Source organism: Apteryx mantelli, chromosome 1 (genome assembly GCF_036417845.1).
Source record: "Apteryx mantelli isolate bAptMan1 chromosome 1, bAptMan1.hap1, whole genome shotgun sequence".
Taxonomy (NCBI): domain Eukaryota; kingdom Metazoa; phylum Chordata; class Aves; order Apterygiformes; family Apterygidae; genus Apteryx; species Apteryx mantelli.
Genome location: NC_089978.1, coordinates 178,134,144 through 178,159,564, shown reverse-complemented (window position 1 = coordinate 178,159,564; position 25,421 = coordinate 178,134,144). Strand labels below are relative to the sequence as shown.

At 36.9% G+C, this 25,421-nt stretch overlaps 1 protein-coding gene across 3 annotated transcripts in view; it reads right to left on the bottom strand.

Annotated features, from left to right (window-relative positions):
- The window catches only part of PPP1R12A (protein phosphatase 1 regulatory subunit 12A), a 128,686-nt gene that overhangs the window by 31,175 nt on the left and 72,090 nt on the right, over nt 1-25,421 (bottom strand). For all 3 annotated transcript variants that reach the window (XM_067312996.1, XM_067313002.1, XM_067313007.1), the window contains exons 4-14: nt 22,055-22,214; nt 19,628-19,772; nt 14,289-14,363; nt 13,768-13,853; nt 13,482-13,639; nt 10,061-10,188; nt 4,388-4,603; nt 3,491-3,585; nt 1,806-1,928; nt 1,440-1,601; nt 801-977 (exon numbers count right to left, since the gene is read on the bottom strand). In XM_067312996.1, the coding sequence (XP_067169097.1) occupies nt 801-977; nt 1,440-1,601; nt 1,806-1,928; nt 3,491-3,585; nt 4,388-4,603; nt 10,061-10,188; nt 13,482-13,639; nt 13,768-13,853; nt 14,289-14,363; nt 19,628-19,772; nt 22,055-22,214 (1,525 nt within the window). The remainder of the gene's footprint in view (nt 1-800; nt 978-1,439; nt 1,602-1,805; nt 1,929-3,490; nt 3,586-4,387; nt 4,604-10,060; nt 10,189-13,481; nt 13,640-13,767; nt 13,854-14,288; nt 14,364-19,627; nt 19,773-22,054; nt 22,215-25,421) is intronic.

Sequence of the window (25,421 nt, the reverse complement as noted above, 5' to 3'; positions counted from 1 at the left end):
ATAAATAGCCAAAATAAGCAAAACCCAGGGAAAGCTAACAGGATTTAACAACTCTGTGAGATCTTAGCTATGCTTCTACAAATAGGAGATAACAACTATTTATGGAAACATAAATATGCACCAATCATAACTCATTCTCCATATAACAAAAAAAATACTGTTTGCATTCTTAAAATAAGATTTACATCAGCTTCTTACTCATTCTGCATACTAAACAGCACTTAAATAATTATATTTACAACCGTATGATATTTTTTGAATGGAAGAGACCCCAAATTATCCAAAGAAATAAACAGAATGTGTTTGGTTCAATATTCCTCTCTCAATAAGGCCAGACATACAAAATGACTGAAATAAATGCCACACAGTAGCTTGTTAGCATACCATCAATGGCAGAGTAGCTCAAATGGCAACAACGTACTTGTAGTAAATAGTTAATTATTGATTTTTGTGTACTTTTTCCAGTGTTTTTACATAATTCCATTATAAATATTTTTAAGAGGACTCATTTAATCTATTAATAGAAATACAATAAGCAAACACTGCATACCAAATGAGAATTCAAGGACACCCAAAAATCTATAGTCCGAAAGTTTAAGTTTCACAAATGGTCTCAACCAATATTAATTTCTTTTAATATAAGCTGAGAAACATTGCTAGTTGTTTCAATACATAGCAAACAAGCAACACTGCTTCACATATTGTCCTATCCAAATTTGTGGTAACCAACACATTCCTTTAAATAAGAAAGAATATTATTTTTGTACAAGAGCAATATTACTCTTAGGACCTTTACACACCTCCGTCTCTCCCTGACCTCTGATGTTGAGGACACAGTGCCAGAAGTAGTTGTAGTCATGGCTGTGGTAGTGGCTGTAGCATTTACAATAGATGGTGCAACAGGAACGGTCACTGCTGTAGGAACACTGTCCTTTTCTTTCTCAGTACTATCCTCAGCCCACAAACGATTTGAGGTACTACAGCGTAACAAGCAGCAACACAAAAAAAGAGAAAAGGAAACAGCTAAACAATGAAAGCACTTTACTAAACATCTAATAACACATAAATTGAGGGATGGATTTTTTTTTTTTTTTTTTTTTTTTTTAGAAAGCCAACTGAGAAATGTCTCTACTATGAAAGCCCACCTTGAGCTATTAAATTGAAGAAATTAAGAATGAAACAGTTCACAATAATTGAACTTTTATTCTTAATCCTTCTAACATTCGATTTATTCTTTTTACCAACATGGCTGTCACTTTACAGTAGAAAGCCATTCACAATTTTAGAGCCAAATTGTGTAAAATTAAAACAAATTTAACAGAAAAATGAAAAAATCCAGAACCCCAGGATCCACTAAACAAAAACGCATGCACGTACATAAGCATATAGTAGACCTGACAAAAAAAGAAAAAACAAAAAAAGCGTGTTGGTGCCATTACCTGCTTTGTACACCTGCTGAAGTAGAACCCGTTGTACTCTTTGTAGTAGTGTTTGTGCTGGCAGGCAGTGCTTTCTGAAGACCAGCAGAAGAGGTAACTGTTGATGTAGTACTTGGAACACTAGAACTAATCAAATCATCTTGTCTTCTACCAAAGGAGCCACTGAAGGAGAGACATTTACAACAGAGGCATTTATATTACTTATCTTTGTTCATCAAAATATCACAATACTTTGAATAATCCATTAAATTGCTGCCTGTCTGTTCTGTGTCTCAATCAGGCCTTGGAAACTTCTGGAACAAAAGAAACATTTTCCAAAGCGTTTTCCAAAAAACCCACCCCAAAACACAAGAGAAAATCCCATACCTTCTTTGATAACTTGTGTTTAATGACGTAGGACCTTCATTCAAACTGTTTTTCTTAGCATCTTCCTCCCATTTTCTTCTTGTGTATGAACTGCCACCACGTATTGAGCTAGCAGACGAGTCCCTGTAAAAAAATATTATACTTTTGCAAACTCATATTAAAGCAGGTTGTTTTTGATGGGAGCTTAAAAGGAGTTTCAAATTAAAGAGGAAAAGTGTGGATAACTGGGACTTAAAATAAACATAACAGTGCAGAACAGCAATAATCTTTTATGGATAGCCTTTTTAAAGCTCCTGTGGAAGAATGCTACATTCATATTAATACTGTTAGAAATGTAACAGAAAACAAGTATCAAAACTGCTGAAGGGAATTCCATTCACACTAAATTAATCATCAGCTTTCAGCTGCGACCATTGCCGGCTTTGTTTTTTTTCAAAATAGTGACAAGAGGCTTTTCTGTCTGCTCCTGAAACGCTCCAGCGCAACCAAAGGAAAACTACTTTTTTTTTTTTTTTTTTTAAGTTGACTTCAGAAGATTTTTGCATTTTGGGATGTTATGATAGGAAGTTCAAAAGCTGACGAGCCTGTAAAACTCATGATGCCGTAGACTAGTGTAAACAGGCCCAGAGTCGCCATTCCCAGTGGGCCTGCTGCGCATCACTAGCTGCCATTACTGTAGTCATGAGGAATTTCCAGCCTGTTGTTGCAGTTTATAGCAGCAAGAAATAACCTTGCAAAAAAAAATCTACTTAGAAGAACTACCTCGAACACTGATACTGAGATATAAAAACCTGAATTTCTACCAAAAACATCAACGCAAGATTTGAAGTGAAGTTCAGAGAGAAGGAAGAAAAAAATCTTTCACAAAACTACATATATAAAGCAATGGGGTTTGTGAGGGAAAATATAACAAAATCTTGCAAAAATTTATTTAAGGTGTTCAGATACTGGTCTCCAGGTTGTAGGTCTTCAGAATTTACTTCAAATCTACCCCCTTTTGCACAAGAAAGTATGCTAGCCCTGCTACAATTGCAAGCAATTTTTAAAAAGGATCAAACACAAGCCAATACAGTGTTTCCTCTTAATACCAAAGGGAAACACTAATTCTGCGATATTATCTACCACACATGTACGAAGGCCCTGATGCAAGACAAATCTTATAATTGCTAAAAGGTATCACTTTGCCAAGACACTACGGACTTCAGCACTTTTGCTGCAGAATCAGTCACTCTACCGAAGCTGAATGCCTGAGACTTGTTTATCTAAAAGCCCAGCTGGGATTCATCTAGAAGTCCTTTGCATTACCCACCACAGAAAATTATGTGGATTACACTACGTCAGCCATAAGCCAGACAAACATAAGCTCAAAACAAACCAGCTTTTAGTACTCCTCAAAGGTTTTGAACTTTTGGACTGCTTTACAGTTTCATGATTTTGCATTTTTCTTATTTTCTCCTCTACACCCAGTTCTGCTCTTGTCATATAATAGTTTGGATTTTAAAATGGGTTATTATGATTTAGAAGGATTAAACACCTTTGGAAATTGGATTACGCTATGTATTAGCATAATCTAGGGACCAGGCCAATGCTGCAAGTTAGCATTTTGTCTTTAAATCTGTAAGACTGTCAGCCATTCTAAAACGAAATAATTTTATATTTAACAGCAATGATAACTTTGGAGTCACCTGTTTTCTTTTTCATCAATGTCAGAGGTACTGGCCAGTCGTCTTGGTATTGTAGGTGCAACATAAGCAAGTCTAGTTCCTTTTCCATCTTTCTCCTGAAATACATGTATTTTTTCATAAGTGTTACAATCACTGATTATAATTCTACTGGCTGGAAAACAATCATTAAGACAACTTCAGCTGTATTTCTATTATTGTTCCAATAATACAAATGAGCTTTAATCTGAAGTTAAAGTTCATAAGGACTACAATAGGAATAGCAAACTGTTTCTATTTTCATTCTAGTGATAACAGTGACTTGAATCCTGTTGTTTCTGCTTTGCTGCAGCACAGCTCCAAAATTCATGATTGCAAGTAGTTTAGTATTATTCTTAATCCTGAAAACATATTTAAACATTTGTACTTGAAACAGAATCACAAAAGTTATAGGCTGCTCAGTTACCTGTACCAAATTAGTCCTTCAGTTGGCCCAGTGTATTAAAGTTTAATTACGTAAGACTATACCTTCAAAAATGACTAAGGAATATAAAAGACCTTCCTTCTTCTGAAGATTCTTTCAACACCACTCTCCAAGTGATGTCAAAACTATCAACCCTCTGGTCTCCCTTAACTGTTTCAAACAGTAGTACTTAGCAGTGCAAGCCCCAGAAAGAGAAAAGCCCCAGACATATGCACCAGGTCACCAGATGATGAAGGTCCTCTAAATAAGCAGAGATGCATACAATACTTCTAAAGAGACTACACAGAAGCTGCACAATTTAACTTTTTGGAATTTTAGTAAAGAGTGTGGTGTACACTCTAATGACAACACACTACTTTCACAATATATCATTAACATTTATGCTAAATGAAGTAGATCAGCTCTTCAAAATGTTGTTTCATACTGAAAATGATTACCTTTTCTTTGTTGTCCAACGAAGAGGAGAGTCTAGGACTTGAAGCGGAACGCATAACACCTGCAGAGTCCTTTTCTTTCTGAGCTTCCTTGGAAGCAGTAATCTCTGCAAGTGCACCGTAACTACCAGTTTTTCGAAGACCTAACCGCCAAGAAGCTGGAGATTCATCCTTCCTTTCTTCCTCTTTGGGGGAAACCTTGGTTGCTGATGTTGGAAACTATAAAACACAGTAGTGAATTAAAGGCTATTAATTTACATTTTCTACAGTAATTCATGCTTTTTGTGGAGATTTGAGAACACAACTATTTTCAATAATCACAGAAGTGTTGAATTTTTAGGGGTGTTGTGATAAGAGACAACCTAGACACTCTCTTCTTGAATTAGTTAATGAGATAAGAAACAGAAGACTGCTCAAGAAAAACTACTTCTCTAAAAGTTAGCTTGGAAAAAAACCACACTTTGTAACACACACTAAGATCATGAGGTGCAAACAGAAGTTTACACAAACTTAAAACCATGCAACTCTGGCACCAACATTTTGATTAAATATGTTATTTTGCAACCTGTACACAAACCTGTGCACACCAGAGCCTCACCATAGACTTTTCACCCTTATTGGGCACAAGAACAATGCCAGTTTTGCGCAAGCCCTGCCTCCATGATGCAGGATCTACTGACTCCACCACAGGCATGACAGGAGGAATGAAATCATACTAAAGCCAATTAAGACAAGACAAAGATGAAGATTGACAGAATGGAAAACAGAAACAAACATAGTTTGTTCCTATATTTATGTTACGTAGCTCTTCGTTACAGCACAAAATATTAAAAAGCAGTAAGACACTTTAAATCTTAGTAACAGATTCTTATTAAACACAACACAATTGTTTAATTCAGAGAGAGAATTACAGTTTGCAAAGAACAGGACAGCCAAGCTTGTTGACCTAACAAGGTTCATGCCTAAACCCTAATGTGGTTGAAAATATTGCAAGATTTATACTACCATATCCCCTACTTTTCTTGTTTTCTTTCATATTCCCTCAATATCCCTTAATCAAGACTGACGTCACATCCTAACTTACCTATCAAACCAGTACCTTTACTCCCAGCCTCCCCTTATTTCAGTATCCTCTTATAGAAAGCAGTATTACCAACTGCTATATAGTATGAAGAAAATCCAAACTCAGCCTTAGTACGCTGCATCTGCATCACTCATGAACCACATACAGTAGGGCCAACTATAGTGTAAAAGGAGAAGAGTAACTGTAGCAGCACAGATAGTAAGTAGGTGCAAAAGTAGGTACAAGATGACTTATATCTCTCAGTACTGTTTTACCTTTACTACAAGACAATTCAAAACCTTTTTGTTCACTGACATGAACTGCAACTGCTTCTGTAGATCACAACACACGCATGTTATGTTATGAAGTGATCAATCTTGGCATAAAAGTCCATTTGCTTTGTAGGTACAGAGGACCTGATTTTTTTTTCCACATTTGTTATTATACAGGTAACTGCAGTTTACTTTTAACCTGCATCTTTTACTTTTAAGACCAAACATAAGATTTACCAACTTACCGCAAAATAAATTTAGAACTAAATGTCAACGTGTTCGTGTTTTATAAAAGGTTTTCAGTTAGCTTAAAAATCAGACTTATTTCTTCTTTTTTTAAAATCAAAACACATTTTTTTTCATATATCATAATTTAAACATGTACAAAAATATATCTAATTGATCATTCAACTCTGGAACATCAAGCCACATCCCACCTAGCAACAGTTTGGTAACATCCTATCACAGAAGGTCATATAGCTTAGAATGCTTTTGCATAATACAAAGAAATCTTTTGGAAGGCAAAAGCTAGGGAACTTGGACTGCAAGATGAAGAAAGTTCAGAAGATTACAAGAAAAATGAAGCATTTGAAGTGTTAGAAATTTTAGAATACGAAGAGTGCAGAGATAATTAAGTGTGGTACAAAGACTCAGTGGAGAGTACCTTGGTTAAACTGACCAATTGTCACAAATGCTTCTATTACTACAGTGATTTTAAAAAATAGAACCATATAAAGTAGGCCTGTTTCCTTGCAGTAAAATTCACACTATATATTTGTATTCATTACAGTTAAGCAAAATTAGCAAGCTAGCAATTACTCTCAATGTCTTTCACTCTCCCACCCCCATTTACTATGGTTTGCATGGAGAACTTGTGGCTCTTGAGTTCTGTGCAGCTCTTGAGCAACCCAAATGCATTTCCCATGCCAGAGAACCATAATTCCTATCTGAGCCAGCAGGAACTGTTTAGATTAACATCACAAGATCATCCTGAAATCTTCCTGTATGCCCAGCCACAAAGGACCAGGGAAGGGAAACAGTAGTCATTCTTGCTGGTGAACCATGAACATAACTCCCCTTAATACATGTTTTTTCTTTTAAGATGAATCTTGGGGATCTCAGTCATGAAGATTTTTGTAAAGCATTTCTTTGGATCAGAAAGGTTGGCCTAACCCTGTAGGACAGTAGTACATCACATAACATGATGCAGTTGGGCAATTTAAAATACATTCCCTGCATATTGTGTATTAAAGCATACTTTGTAGGATGAATTATCACTGGGTTCTACTGTACATGTAAAAGTACAGCTCCAGTAAACCCCAGGGAGCTAAATACAATACATACTATCTCCCTCAGCCTTGTATCTTCTCCTTCTGCTATGGCTTCAGTCTATCACAGTTTCCATCTCCCCTGCACATACTTCTTAGAAGCATCTGAAGAGGGTTAAGTTTTGATCATAATGTGTATAGAAAGTTATAATGGAAAATAAAGAAAGCCCTACTGGCTTACTATCTAGTTTGTTTACATACTCTAAAATATTTGACTTGTACACCACCTTCTGACTATGCATTACTATATACTGCAATTCTTTTCCCCCAGGCATATATATCTTTCCTTTGGCATGCAAAATTAAAATTCATTCTGATTAACTTCATGTCAAGCTGGAAAAGGCCTTCTGCAAGCAATATGGTCATGCTGGGTTTATTTTTGAAGCTGTGCACTGAATACATCATGCACCCCAATTGTCTGTTTTTCCCATGAAGTCCTAACCATATTGAAATCAGGATTGGGACCTACAGAACTTTCTACTTCTTATTTCAGATACCCCTTTCAATTTCTGCACCTAAGTACTATCTGAATGCTTCTAAGGACTCCTGAAAGTTAAGTCATGCCTGCCACCCTTTCCTTAAGGGCACCACAAATGTAGGCACTGAGAGACATTAGAACAGTAATTTTTGTGCATAAAAGTTTTTCAAAAGATTAAGATGATCTTCAGAAAAACAAGAATGCCAGTCACTCTGCAACAGATTTTTTTTTTTAAGGAATCTAGCTTTAGATAAACTCATTTTCTTTAGAAAGTGGAAAAAGTGATGGTCAAAACACAACATAGTCCAGACCATCCATACGAATGATCAACAGCTGCTCAGAGTTAACTTCCCTTATACTTTACTCATAACTTTCCTGATATTCTCTCTTGGAAATTATCATTCTTCAGACAATTATGGAAAATTCAGGTTTGTTTTTAAAATTCAGTTTTACCTTGCCTGCAGTTATTGTAGCAGACATACAAATAAATATATTTATATATGTGGGTTTTTGTTTAATGTGCTCTGCACTGCCACAATGTTTTTCGTTTTTTTCTTTTCCCTTAACTTTATTTTTTAAACCCATCTCTCTGCCTCATAATTACACACTTGCTGAGTAAGAACAGTAAATCACAACATCTTATGCAGCAAGCATCTTTCAGACATTTTTGAACTACCAGTGCTAACACTGAATGCTTTTAGCTCTGTTACATACAGAGGCAATGCTATTTTCAAACTGAAGATAAACAGTAGTCCTATTAATGTATTTAGTCATAAAGCTGCTTAAAATAAATCTTAAAAGAAACATAAAATTTGAATATAACAAGTTCATTAGGTTCCCTTAAAACATCACTCCTAAAGTATGTTATTATTATTAAATGTAATATGCAATTTCTGGGAAGTTCAAGGAATAGCTTTTCAGACTTTTATAGGCAATTCTGCATAAGCATTCTTTCAAAAAGGTGACTTAAGCAAACAATATTTGGTCACTGCAGACTGTATCCATGCAGAAAGCCTTGATTATTATACAAACATGAGCTTTGATATATTCTGCTCTATTCCAAAAGTGATTAGAAAACAAATACCAAGCAATACGTTATCAACAAGAAAGAAGCCACATATGTACCATGTTAAGAATAAAGTTCCAATCAGTACATATTGCTCGAAAAACTGGACACAAGTTCTATGAAAAGAGAAAGCCAGAAGTCCTTTGCGGGCTATGACAATCTCTCCACCATTTTTTGACTCAAATTTCTTCCAAATGAGTTTGAATCTTCATCATCACCTTTTTAACTTTATTAACCCTATAACTGATATATTTGATTGTAGAAAATGATGTTGGCCAAAATTCAGGAAAAGAATCATGGTTCTAAAAAATGAATGCATAGTCCTCACTTGAATAAATTCTACTTTCACTTGCCTTCTACATGCAGCCATAATGGGCTGAAAGGAGAGAGCAGCAAAGAGTGGCTGGGGCTCTTTCCAACTCAGCTCAGTTACTTCAGAATTCACAACACAATGGTACTCACAAGGGAACAGAAATGAAGCTGCAGAACCAGATCAAATTCAGCTTAACAAAGATAGATAGATCTTGGCCACTTCATCTGTGACACCGAATGACCAATGTAAGTCTTACAGATAGAACCACCTTGTCACTTCTTTCTAAAGGGCTACATTTTCATTCTCACCATCTTCCTCAGACAAATTAAAATCAACCTGTTCAATCAAGAATGAAGGGTAGAAAAACTAGAGAATGGTTGGGCATTCAATCTCACAGAGAAGGAGGCTGAAATCTTCAGGCCTCGTGACCTACACTGGTAGGACAGCATCTTCTCCAGCTGACAGTTCTGAGGATGCTGTTCTTGCCCCTGCACTCTCCACATCATATATATACAGTCTCTGTGTGTTTAAATGGTATCAGTGTCATCAGACCCAGAATACTCTTCTCTATCACTTTAATGCTTATGGAAAAAACTGCTTCATTATCCATTGAATTTCTAACTGTCACACTTCTCAGGAACACATTCTCAGCATGTAGAAGACAATGGCTGTATTTCCAACATGCATTGCCTTACCTCTCACTAATGAATGTAAAGGACCCTAAAAGCATGCAATAATAAGCAACAAGTTAGCTTGCTTGAGAGTGCAAAGCAGCACGGGTGTGAGCGTCAATTTGCAATTCTTACTGATTGACATTTACAAAAGCAAAATGGCAAAGATGACTATGTTTCCAGCACTTCAGAATACTCTAAGGCTCAATGCTCAGAAATACAAAAAACAAATGCTTTTCTATTCAGCTACGTGACAGTTATAGATTTTAGATTCTCATTTAGATTCAAAACTATTCACTCAAGTTATGAAATTTACAAAATTTGAACACAGTTTCTACAGAAAAAAACACTATTTTAGGAATCTGACTATTTTCATCAACTCACTGGACAACCCAATTCACTTTTTACACTAGAATCAAACAATTTATGCTTACACAGAGGAACAGAAATCTAAAATTACATAAATAAAAAACACTTTATTTTACCTTTTTAATAGGTGATGAAGGTGTCCCTTGACCACTGGTTACCGAAGGTGCTGTCACAGCTACAGAAGCTGATTGTGTACTGGTGGTATTTGCATTACTAGTTACAGCGGCCAAGGGTTTGGTCTTATCTGCAAAATATTGTCAAGATTTTCATTTATAATTTCCTGACTCGTACAACACAGAGTTGGATTTCTCTTAAATAAATGTGATAGTCAACTTTCCCAGCAGCATTTTATTATTTATGCTTCAGGATTTTCCCTCTCACTCCCAATCTGTATTGTGGTTACATGGGAAAAACGAAGCAGCTTTTTTCCAAAATGCTCATGCATATAGCTTTCTTTTGTAAGTCAGCAAGTGTTAAACACTCAGAGATCCAGAGATAGAAGCACAGAATCACTCAGGTTGAAAGTGACCTTGGGAGATCCCCAGTTTAATCTCCTGCTCAAAGCAGGCTCAAAACTGAATACAGACCAGGTTGCTCAGGACTTTGATCAGGTCTTTAAAGCCTCCAAAGACTCCACAATCTCTTTAGACAACTTATATCTTAGTAGATAGCTAATGACCTTAAAAATTAACAGTGGAAGGTATGTTGGCAAGTAATAGTTAATTTGAACAAAAGAAGATGCTAATTCAAAGTAAAACATTTATTCTTGGACAACAATACATGTTGAGTGCTACGAAATAATTAACTGCACAGAGAATAATCCAGCCAGAGACCCTGGCCAGCAGACATGGCCAAAGCAGGGACTTGTCGGCCTCTGGGAAACAACCAGAGCTCTGACTGGCTGTTTGCTTCATCCCTTCTTGGTCCCTTGCTTTCTCCACCTTGGAAAGAGTCGGTGGACACTGAAGCTTCTCCTTTGTCCTTCCTGCCCACATTTCTCCCACTGTCCTTGCTTGTGTACCTTAACCCCTCCTATATGAACATACAGAAGTAGTTGTGGTTCAGATATAACAAGTGCTGTCACTGCACTTGTTTGAGCATATCCTTACACCTCACTTCTGTTTCACCTGTACATTCTTCGGCGTAGGTTGCTACACCCTATCTGTGCAGCATTGAGCAGGATGGGAATTCAAGCCCCACTGTTTCTGGCCTTACTATAAACGTCGTTATTTCCATACTTCCTGTATAATGTAGGAGCAGTTTGTTTAGAAAGGATGCAATGTTTTCCTACAGCGTTCTCACAACTAACATTCAAATTCAGCAAAGTACCAATTTGTGATTTGAAATTGCATAATTAATGCTATTGCTGTTACACATTTGCTTATAGTTACAGAAACAGCTGAACAGATGTTTTGAATAATTACTTATGCAGTAAACAAATATCAATATGAAAAAATTATCACCTTACATGACTAAGTGTGTGTTTAATGGAAAGTTCCTTTTAAACACAAAGGAAAATGAATAATGATAAACTGGGTTATGGTGACACTAAGTTCAACAGGGCAATGTGGACTGACAATTTGAATTAAGAAAGGTGTGTAAATATACAGGCAGAGCTGTTAGAAATTTGCAAATTACAAATTTGCAAAATACAGCTTTAAAAATATATGGGAAAAAATAACAGGAGTGAAAGCATGGAAGGGAGAGGACAACAGGAAAAATGGATTTTTCACAACTGTATTCTGAAATTATTTCAAGGACAGGAAGAACATAGTAGTATATAAGACTGAGCTAGTATTGACTAACTTTCAAAAAACATGGAACTATATCAAATAAAATGTGCTTAAAAAATTGAACTGTTGGAAGATTTATTTTTCAGCTTGTTTTCCTCTCCTTTAGGATATGCTAGCTTCATATTCATATTTCCCTGCTTGCTCTTACAGAGAGAATATATTTAAAGTTGTATTCTGACATAATCAGTAAAACAAAATGTAGATTTTAGGAGAACATTTCAAATATCCCAACCCAGCAGAAATCACAGTTTACAATACTTCAGAATATTGACTAATGTTACAATATTTTACAATCCAAATGCTCCTCATAATCTTAAGATTTTTCACTAGAAAACCACCTTAAGCTGAATAATGGGAAAAGAGAGAAAACACAAGCTTAGAACACTCAAAGATGCAGCTCTACAGGGAAAAGCTTAAAGTCTAGCTTGCCAAATAAAGTATGATAAAGCCCTGTTGATATTAAAAAAACCAAAGTTTACATAAATTAATTCTTGAGTCACAGTCAAATTTTCCTGGCACAAACTGTCTACCGGTAATGAAGAGAACAGTTACCAGAGTCATAAAGTTCAGGAGACATTATAGTTAGCTCAGTGACTGAGCAAGTACTATGTGTTATATGTCACAAATGATCTGAGTTTATCAAACCTCAGTCTCTGCAAATATGGGATACAAGAACACTAAGGTGAACGAATAAGTACAAAGCCAGATGGACTTTTTTTCCAGTTTAGCACTGAAATGTTGGTTTCTTCTAAAACGTTAAATTTTGAGGGTAAAGATACTTTTCTATACTCAGTGAAAGGCTTATAGGAAAGGCATGCAAATCTAGATAGCCATATTGCTGAACAAAGAGCATATGGCTAAGCTGTTTGACTCCAATTCTCTTCAACTAGAGAGAAACATTTTCCCTGTCCATTTCTTCATTCCTTCTCACCTAACTTCGCCCCACACAGAATTTGGACTTAGATACCTTTAAGCATTGCAGAGTCCTATACATAAACATGCAAAACATTTAAAGTCTCGCCCAATTCAGGCTGCATAAAGAAATTCAAACAATGGTGTTCTGCTTATTTTCACAAGTCTAGTGTAATGCATCTCTTTGCATACAACTCTAACTTTCCATATAACATTCCCCTTGAACTGAAGTTGCTCATGAAGTAATTGTTGAGCTAATATTAAAATAGCACCTTAATTTAAAACTAAGTTAATTTTCAGTATTAATGTACTGAAATTAAGTATATACACCATAAGATTATGAATATCTGAGTTAAGATTCCCATATCCATTGGTGTTTACTTCAGGATGGCAGGAACAAGTGACAACATTTGGTCTTCTGCTGTTTCAGTCTCTACATCAGTTCTGTGAGCAAACACTACTATGAAGACTATTTCTGTTTTGCTTCTGATCTTCTAACCTCTTCCATGTTCTTTTTGACATGCTATTTAAGGCTTATAGCATTCCAACTATTTCATTCAAATTATCAATTGTTAAATAGCTGATCAAACAAGTAGGTTAACAGCTTTAACCTCAATAGCCACCAATAAAGACATAAAGGCATAACAAAGATGTATATGTTATGACTTTATTTTGGACGTATATAAACTTGCTTTAAAATGATTGGAAGTTTACTGATAAGCAGAAAAAGTCCAAGTTAAACTTAAGGTACTTAACTCTGTATCATATAATATTAATACAGTAAAATTACAAAGCAAAACCTTAAAGAAAGTCAATGCTTCAAATAATGTACCTGTCTCTGCTTCAGATTCTGAGTCATCATCATCATCTTCTTCACTAGAACAGCTGGATTCATCCTTCTTTCCCTCTTCCTCCTCATCTGCTTTTTCTTGCTCCAGAGACTCTATACTAGATGCATTCTTTTCTTGCTCCATAATCAAGGTTTCTTTACTGAAATTTCAAGAAAAAAAATCCTTACTGAATCCTGAAAAATTTACTAAAGCCAGTTAAGTAGGACTTTGTGACAGCTTGTGAAATGTTTTTCATTAAGAGCTTATCATTTGTAACAGTTTACTTACTTTTTGAATGTTTTTTGCATCTGATTATTATCCATGGCTGTAGATTCAATCAGGGGAGATTTCTTTTCCCGTTTTTCACTATGAAGCTTCAAAATACAGAGAACGATGAAGTTAAATAGATAGAATGGTATAAATGGTACAGATGTAACAAAATATTAATGGAGGGAACTCTTCAACTTTTTCAAATACTAGAATGCATATAAACTTAGAAAGTATCTAAGTTCAAGACTCTTAAAATCTCAGAAACTACTTAGTGCAAATAAGTTGCTCATTGTTGATGCTTCAGATCATAAAGTGCTTGCTGGAGGAGGCAAGTGAAACAGCACCTTTCTTCTTCCAAAGCTTTTCGGTGCACATAATTGACCAAATAAGGGCATGAAAGAATTGTTAAGATGACAACGGCATTACCTGAATTGAAGCCTCAAGTCATTCTTTATTGTTTAAAGTAATTTGAACTAATTATGTACCACAATCATATTATAATAAAGTGTGTATTTTATATGTACACGCAAAAGGCCTACCAGATTCTGCTTCTTTTGTAATTCTTCTAAATATCCTAGAATATCTTCATCTGCCACATCAAATGCTGTCTGCCCCTGGGGAAGGGAAAAGGTAAAACATCATATTGTACAGCAGAATGTAAACATAATGGATTATGTTGCCTTATCACATGATGAGGCAGGTAAGAAGCACAATCATACAGAGAAATTAGAAAGTATAAGCCAAGCTTTACTACAAACTGTTAGTCTGTCAGTGATTGAAAACAGTATTGCACACCCACTTTTTTTTTGTAATTGAAACAGAAAACACCTATACCTGACAAGTAAAATATTTTTTAAGAAATAAAAACATGACTTCGATAAAATTTTTGTTTTCTTCTAAGGAAAAAACAATCAAGGAACAGAAAAGCTATATAATTTTCACAATATTAGTCTGTTCCAAACAACTATTCCAATGGCAGCTGTTTAGATGGACACTCACCAATTCTATATTCTGTCCACCTTAGACTACCATATATATAGCATGACTTTAAAAAAGCAATTATTCAAATCAATTTATCAATTATTTAAGTAAATTATACAAAATTTAAATATAGTCCTGCTTTCACATTTTTACAGTAAAACTATATTTAAATTTTACATTCCATTTTAGAAAAGATCTAATACAATCATTCTTTGTTGTCCACCTGAAGAATGTGATTTCTGAGATACGTATTTGAATAAACAAACAGTTCATAATGTGATAAACAGAGTAATGCTGTCAGCTGGAATTTTTTCAGCTTTCCTTATCTTACATCCATACAGTCACTGCAATTCCTGCCCAGACTGAACGCTCCCAAGACCTGAGATTCTGTCTTACTCTCTGAATTGCTAAAGGCTTCAACAGTTCCCTTTCAAAAAAAGCCTAATTTTGATATCACAATATCATGTTCCGTATTCGGAATTTTGTATCTAAATACAGTGAGGTTGGAATCTAGGCAGAGCCCTAGATCTGTTGGTATAAATGCAGCTGTATCAACACACTGTATGAACATATTGAAATGTTGTGACGATCGTGACAAGATCAGTCATGCAAACACTTTTGCACAGTAATCAGCAATAAAGACTAACACAACTGTCATTTAAAAGCGGCCATAACAGCTTTCTAAGATAACGAAAGGCATCCATATTTGTCTCAGTGCTTGTTTCAGTTCAGCAAAACGTTAACTAGAGACAAATATACTGCTAATTACATTGTGAAGGCTTGGGCTTCTTAACTGGCTATGAAGGGTGAACTTTCAAACCATTAGTTTACACAACCAAAAAATTTCTGGTCACCTACCAGAAGCACACGCTCCATTCAACAAGCATTATCCAAAACAGCTTGACCTCTTCTTTGAAATGTGAACTATTCCATTTACCATAACACAGTACTAACTTGGAAAATAAACAACAAAATCATCTCAAGTTTATACTTGCGTTATGGCTATAGTTTTTAATTTGGCTTTCTAATTTTAGGGATCTATTAAGTGGGTTTATTTCCAAGAACTATTGAGTTAAATCTACCTTCACCACAAAAAAAAACTTTGCAAAAAACCTGTTGTAATTGGAAAGTTAGATCTAAGCCCAATCCATAACAGCTAATACCCGAATCTAAGCACCTAAACAGTAATGGCTTAGTTCTCTCTGATGCTGAACACCTATAACGGGAAACAAATCCAGTGGCGTTTTCAATGTTCATCCTCTCTAAAAGCAAATATGCTTACCGAACAACACAACAGGCAGAACTTTCCTAGCTTGCACAGACAAGCCCATACACCAGATGAAACAGCTCATCTGTCCCTCTGTACCTCCTTTATTCTTATTCTTATCCCACTTGAGTTGAACATATTTTTTGAGAATGCTCTCTGGAATACCTCCTCCACATTTTCACAACTCCAGTAAAAAGTCTAGCGGATAACTTGAGAAACTGGCTTCAAGCGATTGCACCAGCTTTTGATTACCTGACACAAATTATAGCTGATATTAAGACATTCTGTGAGTATTACACAGAAGCCGAATTGAAGCTATTTAAAATGTAATTCCAGATGTCACTGATTTTACTATAAGCAACCTAAATTTCTAAGCAAGATGCCCAGTCTTCAACAAAGACTAAAAATATAAAGCAGCAGTAGTTTTTCCCTTTATATAGGGAGGAACTGCTTGCTAATTCATGATCTAATTAAGAGCTGGTATCTGCATATGTCCCTAATTCACTTTAAAAACCATTGATGAAAAGTTCCATGAAGAATCCACCTTAAAAGTTGTGCAGCAAATTTACATACACAGTATCGCCAGAAACTGGAAGCAAATGAGAATCTAGCTGTAAAATGTGGTGGAAACAGACAAAAGAGAGCTTCAGCACTTACACAGTTCAATGAAAGGTTTCAGCTCCTCACGATGCCAATGTGAATCACAGAATGGTTGAGGTTGGAAGGGACCTCTGGAGATCATCTAGTCCAACCCCCCTGCTCAAGCAGGGACACCTACAGCATGTTTCAAAGGATTGTGTCCAGACAGCTTTTGAATATCTCCAAGGAAGGAGACTCCACAACCTCTCTGGGCAACCTGTTCCAGTGCTCTGACACCCTCACAGCGAAAAAGTTTTTCATCAGGTTCAGATGGAACTGCCTGTGTTTCATTTTGTGCCCGTTGCTTCATGTCCTGTTGCTGGGCACCACTGAAAAGAGCCTGTCCCCATCCTCTTGACACCCTCCCTGAAGATATTTGTACGCATTGATAAGATCTCCTCTCAGCCTTCTCTTCTCCAGGCTAAACAGGCCCAGCTCTCTCAGCCTTTCCTCATAAGAGAGATGCTCCAGTCCCCTAATCATCTTAGTAGCCCTTCGCTGGACTTGCTCCAGTAGTGCCACATCCCTCTTGTACTGGGGAGCCCAGAACTGGACGCAGTACTCTAGATGTGGCCTCACCAGGGCTGAGTAGAGGGGGAGGATCACCTCCCTCGACCTGCTGGCAACACTCTTCCTGATGCAGCCCAGGATACCATTGGCCTTCTTGGCCACAAGGGCACATTGCTGCCTCATGCTTAACTTGGTGTCCACCAGCACTCCCAGGTCCTTCTCCGCAGAGCTGCTTTCCAGCAGGTCAACCCCCAACCTGTACTGGTGCAGGGGGTTAGTCCTCCCCAGGTGCAGGACCCTGCACTTGCCTTTGTTGAACTTCAGGAGGTTCCTCTCCGCCCACCTCTCCAGCCTGTCCAGGTCTCTCTGAATGGCAGCACAGCCCTCTGGTGTATCCGCCACTCCTCCCAGTTTTGTATCGTCAGCAAACTTGCTGAGGGTGCACTCTGTCCCTTCATCCAGGTCATTGATGAAGAAGTTGAACAAGACTGGACCCAGGACTGACCCCTGGGGGACACCGCTAGCTACAGGCCTCCAACTAGACTCTGCACCGCTGATCACAACCCTCTGAGCTCTGCCATTCAGCCAGTTCTCAATCCACCTCACTGTCTACTCACCTAACCCACACTTCCTGAGCTTGTCTATGAGGATGTTATGGGAGACAGTGTCAAAAGCCTTGCTGAAGTCTAGGTAGACAACATCCACTGCTCTCCCCTCATCTACCCAGCCAGTCATTCCATCATAGAAGGCTATCAGATTGGTTAAGCATGATTTCCCCTTGGTGAAGCCATGCTGACTACTCCTGATCACCTTCTTTTCCTCCACATGCTTGGAGATAGCCTCCAGGATGAGCTGTTCCATCACCTTTCCAGGGATGCAGGTGAGGCTGACTGGCCTGTAGTTCCCTGGGTCCTTCTTCTTGCCCTTTTTGAAGACTGGGCTGACATTGGCTTTCTTCCAGTCCTCAGGCACCTCTCCTGTTCTCCAGGACCTTTCAAAGATGATGGAGAGTGGCCTAGCAATAATGTCCGCCAGCTCCCTCAGCACTCGTGGGTGCATCCCATCAGGGCCCATGGATTTGTGGGTGTCAAGTTTGCTTAAATGATCTCTAACCCGATCTTCCTCCACCAAGGGAAAGTCTTCCTTTCTCCAGACTTTCTCTCTTGCCTCCAGGATCTGGGGTTCCTGAGGGCTGGCCTGAGCAGTAAAGACTGAAGCAAAGAAGGCATTCAGTAACTCTGCCTTCTCTGTATCCTTTGTCACCAGGGCACCCACCCCATTCAGCAAAGGGCCCACATTTTCCCTAGTCTTCCTTTTGCTACTGATGTATTTGAAGAAGCCCTTCTTGCTGTCCTTGACATCCCTTGCCAGATTTAATTCCAAACGGGCCTTAGCCTTCCTCATCACATCCCCACATACTCTGACAACGTTCCTATATTCCTCCCAAGTGGCCTCTCCCCCTTTCCACTTTCTGTATACTTCCTTCTTCTGCTTGAGTTTGGCCAGGAGCTCCTTGCTCATCCATGCAGGTCTCCTGCCCCCTTTGCTCGACCTCCTACTCATAGGGGATGCACCGCTCTTGAGCCTGGAGGAAGTGATCCTTGAATATTAACCAGCTCTCTTGGACTCCCCTTCCTTCTAGGGCCCTAACCCATGGGATTCCTCCAAGCAGGTCCCTGAAGAGGCCAAAGTTTGCTCTCCTGAAGTCCAGGGTTGTGATCCTACTTATTGCCCTGCTTCCTCCTTGCAGGATCCTGAACTCCACCATCTCAAAATCATTAAAATATTTATATCTGTGGGGAGCAAAATCTTGCAAAGCCAGCAAACTGCATAGGCCTTTATGTAAAAGTTGAGGAAATAGTTTAGGAAGCATTCCAGCTATGTCCAGTGAGTCCAGAAATGCCTGAAGTGTTTCCTAAAGTGCACCCAAACCAGCAAGTTGATTTTTAGGAGTTAACAGCAAAAGCTAATGTGCAACACTGGCCAAAGGCACCAGCACTGACCTCAGCAAAGAAATGGAAAGCCAGTATGTAGTTCAAACAAATCTGCCTGAAGTATAAGTCAAAAAAAAAAAAAAATTAACATATGCAGGAAGTGAGAAATTTCAGTTGATCTTTGTTCCTCCCTTCTGTTACATAACTCTATATACATGCAGGTGTATGTATGTATAAGCAATTCTAGATTGGTAATGTGCATCTCTGAAATATCAATAAAACTATTCTATCTTGAATTTCACTGTCAAAGATTAGATCACATGGACCATTCAGTGTAGAACTGAATGTAAAGTGGGCCCAGAAATTAAATTAGAAAGTCAGAGAAATTAGTTTTGAACACAAACATGCTGCTTCGACAAAACATGCATTATAGAAAGCTCCATGTACAGTAAACAGCACTTTATCATCACTTTTCTTACCCTGGCTTCTAAAGTCACTTTAGAGACCAGAACTTTGTATCTTGACAAGGATTACATAAAAATCCTACCACTTTGTTGACAGCCTCCATATCACAAAGGTTTTCCACTAAAATGCGACATGCTTCTTCTTTACCCCAATGAGCAGCAGCATGAAGTGGTGTCCAGCCATCGTAATCTTTAATATTTACATCGTAGCGAGCCTGTATTAAAAGCCTAAAGAAATTCAAAGAATTAAATCTTGACACTGCTGACAGGAATAGTTAAACTGTCATAAAAATCACAAAATTGTTCTACAGTAATACTCTCCTCCTTTCTCATCAAGTGAAATAGGATAATTTAGTTGGGCTATTGTCAATTTATTAATTCTATTTGCTTCCAGAAATATTTGCCTTTTCATTGTTCAATAGGCATATTTACTCTTAAGAAATATTCAAGAAAAATCTTCCTTGTTCATCTCTTCATTCAAAGTCCATTCTTTATAGATAGATAATTTTATCTATACATGCAGTAACAGAGAAAAGCCTTTTTAAAGAAAGGAAAGCTGTAAAATGTCAAAAATTGTTAGATACACCAGCTATTACCCAGCAAATTATTAAAACCTACTTCTACTCTAACAGTAGTTGCTTAAACTCATGGCATCTCCTGTCACTAACATTTGATGCTGTAGCAAACCAGTGTTTGCATGCATCAGTTGTCCTCTGAGAGGGAGCAGAGCTTCTCCAACAGAAGATCTGCTTTTCAGCCTGCATTCAGCACTCGACTTTGTATTCAGGTACTAGGCACAGTGAACCCCAATCCCCAGAAAGATTAGTTAGAAGTATGGCTCTGATGTTAGTGGCAAAGTGGCAAGACATACTATTTACACAAAACTGTTTGTCAGGCTAGGTATTCACCTCTCAGAAACGCACCCCATAATTATTAAAAAAAATCACATGACCATGAAGTATTCTTTAAAAATTCTGCTTTTCGGAGCTACTGTTTTTATAGTAATATCCTCCAGTGAGTCAACTTTTTTTTCCTCCCAACAGAATTACTTCTCTTTATCATGCTGATGCATCAGTTTTGTTTTGAAACAGAACTCCCATACAGTAAATTATATGTTATAATGATTTTAAAAGCTCTGTCAATCAATTTGTATGTGTACACAAAGCATTACAAGGCTCTGCTGATCTGAAGGGTAGCAATACTTACACAGTGAACATTTCTCATTTTCATCCATCTTAGAGTACATAACTGATCCTAGTACTGCCAAAGCAGTAAAATACATTTACAATCAGAGTAAAAAAAAAGTAATATTAAGTATGCCTTACTCCAAAGTAAACTCTGGTAATGAGAATACTATCTTTTCAAGTTACATAATTTTACTTTTTTGAAACAGCCATAGTAACAAAGTTAAATGAATACATTATTAATGCAGTTGGCAAGGTAAAATCTAAGATTTTCCTGGACTCTAATTCCAGAAAGTTACAGATAACAAACAATTCTAGCAACCATTAAATGAGTATGAGAAGAATATGCAGCCCTGGAGATGCCTAAATCACTTTGAAATAGTCATTCAAATACCTCAGCAACTTTTTGCATTATGGATTCACATTTTATCAAACTCTTATTACTGAATTAGGGCTGCCAAATGCAAATGCATCATTGGTTTTCCATTATGAGAGTGATTAACAAGATCTGGAAAAGAACAATTTTCCTAGTGAGTATCTACTAAAGATGGAGTCACATCTACTGCCTGAAATCTTTTTTCTTTTTTTGTCCTCTGAAAAAGTATGGCATGCTTTTATCTATATATTTTCAAGCTATTATACGGCTTCAAAATAAGACATCTATGTTTCTGTTCTAACACACTGGTCCAAATTATTTTTAAATGTGATGAAATTCCACTAAAAGCACAGCTTTGAATAAAAAAACAAATTTAACCTCTGTTACATTATACAATATTTGTAGTATTGTATTATTGACAGTTATGTGTCAGTTAGGGGACACCAAAAGTCTGAAGCTTTCCAGGACAGATTTCAAGAGTCAAGAGTTTCTACAACTATCTCAAAAAAGCAAAATGAAATTCTCTATTCTTTCAGGTCTGAAAAACTTTAGTCTGGATCACAGACTCTGCTTTACATATAAATAAACATTTTGTCTTGAAAATATGCTTCTTCCAAAATGCCAATTGCCATTACAAAAAGGCATCAAGTTTGTTTATACAGTTAGCTTTAGAAACAAGGAATGTTTTTTGCTATTATCTTTCTTCTTTTAAATAAGTATTCAAACTCACTACGCACACTGTCTTCACATTTTGAATGACTTAACAGCCTCGTGATTTAAGAGTGCTTGATAACATAAATTGAAGCTTTGAGGAAAAGATAGTTCTAGAAATTGTAATTTTCCAAGATACAATCTCCAAAAGCGAGAAGTGCCTAATCCTATCAACTCCAAGCAGCATTACATCAACAAGACAATCAAAGAGGAAAAATCTCCATTTAAGCCATACTTACTTTAAGACTTCTGTATAGCCCTTAGCAGCAGCTACATGAAGTGCTGTACCACCAGATTTTGCATGCCTGACATCATTTATATGGCCGCTGTTGAGCCACTGTCTTGCATCTCTAAGCATTATCCGTTCTTCTTCTTTTCGAGCTGCCTCGATATCAACTCCTAATTCAGGTGGGGAGGGGGGAGACAGGACACAGAATGCTTTATTTCAAGCACTTCAATTCAATTATATAACAAACTCGTACCATGCTTAAGTGATACAATAAAAATAACAGTGAAACAATATGACTAATGTTCACAGAAAGGTATGAATCTTTTTTTGAAAATGAACCCCAAGAGGTTATGGGAACATCCACTGTAGCATCAGTATGACTGCATCAGTTTGAATGCATAATACAGTTTTTTCCAACAGAAAAAAAAAAAGAATTAAAAAAAGCTATTGAACCGGCCCTCCAATTTTAAGAATTTCCACCATAACAGTATTAATCACTGAAGCAACCTATTAGAAAAAGAAAGAATATTTACAGCTTAACTTTACTAAGTGCCAAAACATTAGTCTCATTCATATGTGGTTACACAGAATATAGAAAACAGCTACAGTACTCTCTGATGCATGGTAATTCTTTAAAATACTAGACATTAAGTAGAAATCCCATTTCTATGGGAAGAGGAACAGCCTAGCTTCTGAACACTGCCAAATACTTACAAGCAAGACAAAACTATGTGTTTTATACTTTCTAAAGAAATTTTGCTTTAAAAAGTTTACTCTCTCTTGCTGTGAAACAGAGACCTTTTCCCTGAATAGCCAAACCTTGGGAATCTCCCCCGTGTCTCAGCTAAAAAAAAACACCCACAAACAGCAAAACCATTTTTATATTGCATGTCTCACTAAAAATTACTATAAACTGATGAATAGGGAGAAACCCAACATAACATTTACAAGTTGACAAAGCAGTTTAAACAGGGAAAAAACAAAACAAAACAAAAAAACCCAAACCCAGCCCCTGAACGGGCAAAGCAAGGCAGGTAACTGTGAGCATTTTTTAATTGCTGCTACAAGAAGAGACCAAAGGGTCCTAAAGAGGATGCTGCCCAGTGTCATCCCAGTCATGCTGACTGGGCTCCGACACCTTAGAGAGGAGAAGGGGTTTAGGAACGGTGCTCATCCAGAGCGCAGACTGTCGCCGCTCTGACCTCGAACAGACGGCCGCTCAGTGAGCCAGCCGTCACAGAAATTGTATTACGTGCACGATCCACCTAAGCTTACGCACTGGTAGGCAAGCGTCTTGGGAAATATTTACTGTTCTACTGATTTCTAATTTCTCTGGTGAAAAATAGAAGAATTTTGATGTTTATAATAAAACCAACTGAAATTTAGAAACAGATTTGATTTACTAGCCACCCATAAAATGACAAATTTCAGCAGCAGCCTTTATAACCTATAAAACAGCAGGTAGGAGAATTTTTAAAATACTGAAGAGACAGATACCAAACCTTTCCTGCTCTTTGACACAGAGCTAATTCTACTTTCTTTCAGTATCTCCTGCTGAATCTTCATCTGTCCCCAAATTGTTTTCCTCCGGCAAACATGTTGCACCACATAACTCTCTGACCTGTCCAACTAAATCAAAGCCCAGCAAAATAAAGCAGACCACAAACAGCACTATGGGAACCTAGAGTATCTCTTTTCAACCCTACTTTACAAAATTAATTTCGCACTGAGAATTCCTATGATCAAATTAGGGAACTCTAGCATAGCTGTTGTCATAACTAAAGCAGCCATTCCCACATTATACAGAAAAAAAAAAAAATTGAAAGTGAGAAGTCCAAATCAAAACTTCACTGAAATATAAACAGAATAAATGTAATGCTTTTGGAAATTCACATTGTGATTTGTTTGGTTTTTGGTAGCATGTGACAACATGGTATACTCCCTTTCCATCAATGAAAATGCCTGTGCTATTATAATGAAGTTGTAAGGCCAATTTCTTCCCTTTTGGTATACACATACAAATAGTGATGAGGCCTAACTCTTCTTTCCAAAGAAAACCAACCAGAGATCTTCACACTGCAAACAAACAGTGTTTTTTTCAAAATACTTAAAAATGCAAATTACTTACGAAACAATGTTAAACACTTTAATATTACAAGCGACTTCAAAAAACACAATTGAGGCTTTTATTTTCATTCCAATTAGCTGCAAGCTTCATTAAAAAGAAAAAAAAAGAAAAAAAAAAGCCTGCAACAGAGTACAGGCCTTTTTTTATTCTGCAGTCAAGTTACAATATATCAGATATTTCCATGGCTACAAATACGTTAAAAAGGATTTAACTGCAAGAAACACAAAGAAAGATCAACAGGAAAAAAAAATACTCTGTTCAAATAAGTAACTCTGGTAAAACTTTATGTTAAGGGCATATTTATAAATACTTCCTAAAAAGATATAGCTTTAGTAATGATTATAAAACTGATACAGATATACATTGTTTTAAACAGTTTATTGAATTCCTAGACTCATCCATTTAAACCACTAAAACAATCGTTTTACTCTTTGTAATTTATCTAGTAAAAACTCAAGTTTTATCAGAATCTGATGAAAATCTATTGATCTAGAGGCTAAGCCTGCAAGAGGCAGGCAGACACAAGAGATTGTTGTAGCACTAAGCTGATTCTTAGGAGAAGCTAAAATGCACTTTTTTTGGAAAGAAGCTAAGGAGAAAAATAAGTAACGGGAAGTTTCTATAACCATCTCTCTCAAGGCGGCCCATGACCACTAAATCTGAATAGAGATCGAGTTTCACATACTGAGTAAACTTTATAACTCAGATATAAAGAATGAAAACCAGAAACATTGAATCAATAATGTATTTATAATCATATATTCTCATTCCTCCAGAAGATGTCTAAATATTGTATATACGAACTATGATAAACTGTAAAGTCTTTGGGCCTTCGTATTTGATTTTCTTTCAGAATGAGACAGCAGTGCAGATCCTCCCTGCACAGCAAGTTCACACATTACACAGTAACTGCCAATAGCAACTATCATCAAGACCATTCCAGTGAGGAAATCCTTCTCTTGGGAAAATTACCCTGTTGAGTAAATCCATCTGCATTTTTGTGCTGCCTGCAAAAACACCATTATGCAAACACAGAGTTTACACTTCATCCGTCAGTCACACTTACGCCCGTCCCCTTTTGGCACGCCAGCACTCACTTCTAACTGAAAATAATTATTAGCATGAGCAACTTGCTGCACCTGAGTGATTCTATAGAAATTCATATCAATGCAGAACTGCTCATGTGTGTGGCTCTTAGTTTCAATGTGATTTACTATAAAGAAAGAACTTAACAAGGAAAGTCCCTCCC